The 3297-nt window shown below is 50.8% G+C and overlaps 1 protein-coding gene across 1 annotated transcript; it reads left to right on the plus strand.

Annotated features, from left to right (window-relative positions):
- The first annotated feature begins 711 nt into the window (after window positions 1-711).
- Window positions 712-2286, plus strand: TMSB4X (thymosin beta 4 X-linked). The gene is made up of 3 exons (XM_021535548.3): window positions 712-777; window positions 1347-1460; window positions 1825-2286. The coding sequence occupies exons 2-3, from the start codon at window positions 1361-1363 to the stop codon at window positions 1857-1859; spliced, it is 135 nt and encodes a 44-aa protein (XP_021391223.1). The 5' UTR covers window positions 712-777; window positions 1347-1360; the 3' UTR covers window positions 1860-2286.
- The last annotated feature ends 1011 nt before the right edge of the window (window positions 2287-3297 follow it).

Consider the following 3297-nt stretch of genomic DNA (forward strand, 5'->3'; position numbering starts at 1 on the left):
ACATCAGCAATGGGATTTTGCTGTCCCTGCATCGGGATGCAAAGGCAGCGGGGGCTTGGGGGGCGCGCCGGCGACAGCTCCCGGAGCTCTGAAAGGACGAGGGTTTCGGCTTTTCCTTCTCAATGCCGACGTTTGAGTAACGTTATCAGCGAGATGATATTGCTCAACCAGGAGAGCGTCACGCAGGGACGTGGAGCGCAGCCACCGCCCGGCTCCAGCCAAGCACAGCCCTCTGCCGCCGCGGGAGGCGGCGGGCGGCTGCCCCTGCCCTGGCCCCCTCCCTGCCTCTGTCCTGCTCCCAGCCCCCGGCCCGGCCCGCCCCGGACACGCAGCAGCCCCGGGACGGGGGCCCGGGAGTCTGGGGCAGTGGCGGCCCCCCCTGTCCCGTCCTGGGGCTGTCTCCCGTCGGTCGGGGCCGGGGCAGGGACCGGAGACTGGGGCGATGCTCGGCTACGAGCCGGGCTGAAAGCCGCGCTTGTGTCTCTGAGCGTGTCCGTGTCTGTATGTGCGTGTGTGTGTGTGTGTAGCTTTGTGCGCGTGTACGCGTGTGCGCGGGGAGGAGGAGGGCTGGACGAAGAAGGGAGGGGGAGGAAGCCGGGGGGAAAGAAGAAAAGAGAGAGAGAAAAACGCGGAAAGCGGCAAAATCTGGTGACATCACCTCTCATTTGCATAGGCGCGGGGATAAAACCGCCCCGCCAGCGAGCGCCTTTTATACTGGCGTGCGGAGCGGCGGCAGCAGCGAGCGGCGGGACTGAGCATCACCGCGCGGCGACACCGGTGGGTCCCGCCGCACCCCCAGCCACCCCCCGGGCCCCTCCGCACAGGCGGCATGAACCCGGCACCCCTGCCGGGGGGGCGCGGGCAGGGCAGGGCGCGGGGGCTTTTGTCCGGGGGGGTGGGAGGGAGGCAAGGAGGAAGGGAGGGGGCTATTGTCCGCGTAGGGGTATTGTTCGAGGGCGCGCTGCTGCAGGGCGGTGCCGTGCGAGGCGCAAGGCGGCTTTGTTGCCGTCACAGGGCTGCATTTTTAAATTACTTTTCCCTTAACGAGTTAAAAACGCGGTCAGCGCCCGGGTGCGTCCCCCCTATTGTACTCCGCAGCACGCAGACAGCGGGACCTGCCCCCGCTGGAAGCTGGCGGCGAACCGCAACGCTTGGGATGTTGGATTATACAAATGCTTTCTAAAAATTAGTATTATTTTTAAATATGTCGGGGGTGAAGCGTTTAACTTGCAGCGAGCTTGAGCGGGCGGCTCCCGCGGGTCCCCGCGGTGGGTGCGGCGGGCGCGGCCCCGCCGGGGGGCCGGGCAGCGCTGGCCGGGGGTAACGGGCTCTTCCTCCGTGCGCAGAGTCACCTGCCAACATGTCCGACAAACCAGACATGGCTGAGATCGAGAAATTTGACAAGTCCAAATTGAAGAAGACAGAGACGCAAGAGAAAAATCCGCTGCCTTCAAAAGAAAGTGAGTGGCAGGGAGGAGCAGGCGCGGAGGGAGGGAGGGAGTCGGCAGGGAAGGAGGGAGACGGGCAGGGAGGGAGGGAGGAAGGAAAGGATGAAGGGGGGGAAGCGGGAGGAGACAAAGAGGGGCGGCAGGCGGGAGCCGGGGGTGCGGCGGGTGTAGGGAGGATACACGGCTGTGTCTGTGCTAGACAGCGAAAACCTGAACCCACCGCCTAGCAGCGCTTATTTTACAATTATCTACCCCCTGTTTTGATCTGGAGCTAAAAATATACATTTATTTTAGTAGTTTATAGCAATTGTCATGTGAATGCATTTCAGGTTCTCGATTTTCATTTTGTTTTCTCCTTTTTTTTCCTCCCTTTTAGCAATTGAACAGGAGAAGCAAGCGGGTGAATCGTAATGAAATCTGCCCTTCCAAATTATGCACTGTACATTCCACAAGCATTGCCTTCTTATTTTACTTCTTTTAGCTGTTTAACTTTGTAAGATGCAAAGAGGTTGGATAAAGTTTAAAATGACTGTACTGCCCCTTTCACATCAAAAGAATAGAGAGAACTACTGACACTGAATGAAGGCGCTGCCTTTCCCTCTGCCTGTCTGGCTTTGGTCCTGGTGGCATGAAAGAGCTTGCATGTTGATGAACGAAGAACTTGGGTGGGACTACAGTAAACTAGAGTAACACACGAATAAATGCAAAGCTGTATCAAGGTCCTGCGAGCTGTAAAATGCAATTAATCGAGTGCCATTTTTTTTTTTTTTGTTCAAATGATTTTAATTATTGGAATGCACAATTTTTTTAATATGCAAATAAAATGTTTTAAAACCTGGATGGTATTTATGTCCTCTATTTGGAGAACTGTATCAATGGATAAGAAGCATAAGAGCCGGTACTGAGACACAGGATACTATAAAACCTTTGGAGATGCCTCAAACATCAGTCACCATTCTCATTTTTTTCAATATTGTTCTCACCAATACATAAGCTTGTGAACCTCGAAGCTAGTTTTTAGACAAATTTCAGTAAAAAATTGCCTATCTTATAATTTGTCACCATGTGAGTATATTCCTTTAAGTATTTATTTTATATAGAGGTTGATAGAGGCAAAAAAAATCAGGCTGTTTATTGCTTTGCCCCACCCATAGCATAGCTCTTTTATTAAGAACCATTCTGTACTGTTGCAGAGATTCAGCCTCTGTTTTATAAACCCCTAATTAGTTTGTTTAATAATTAAGGCTTGTTATTTTGATACGGTATTTAAAGGAAGCTGTAACTTGAATTTTAAGTCCAAGATTGAACATAAGCTTTTTAGTTTGGTAAAGCTTTTGGTGGTTGGTGCCCCATGGAAACAAAAATAATTTTGCTACTATGTTGCTCATATTTTGAACGTCTAGTAGCAGTCTCCTTGACCCTAAGAACTGGTTTCAAAGTTTATAAAGCTACAGTCTTAAAAATTCAAAATGGACCATTTGGGGACAAAAACATTTGTAGTAACTTAAAAAATAAAGATTCTAATAAATCTGGCATGCAAATAGCCACACTCCATTGCTGGTTTACAGCAATTCTTTCAGGCCTGGGAGAGTTTTTTGGTTATTTTTTTTCTTCAAATGACTGCGGGGAAAACCTGTGATCCAGGGAGATCAGTAGGAGTTGACTTTAGTAGTCATGAATTTCATCAAAATGGAGTGAGTAATGAACATTCTGGGATACAAAAATGCTGTCAGATAACCTGTAGGAGGGTGGTGAGCATGCTTCTGCAGTGCCTTAGTTTTATCTTAGGGATTTGAGGCTGCATTAATTTCAGCCAATTTGTATGAAGCAAAATTAGTCCCTCTGGAGA

This window comes from Lonchura striata, chromosome 1 (assembly GCF_050655825.1).
Source record: "Lonchura striata isolate lonStrDom1 chromosome 1, ASM5065582v1, whole genome shotgun sequence".
NCBI lineage: Eukaryota > Metazoa > Chordata > Aves > Passeriformes > Estrildidae > Lonchura > Lonchura striata.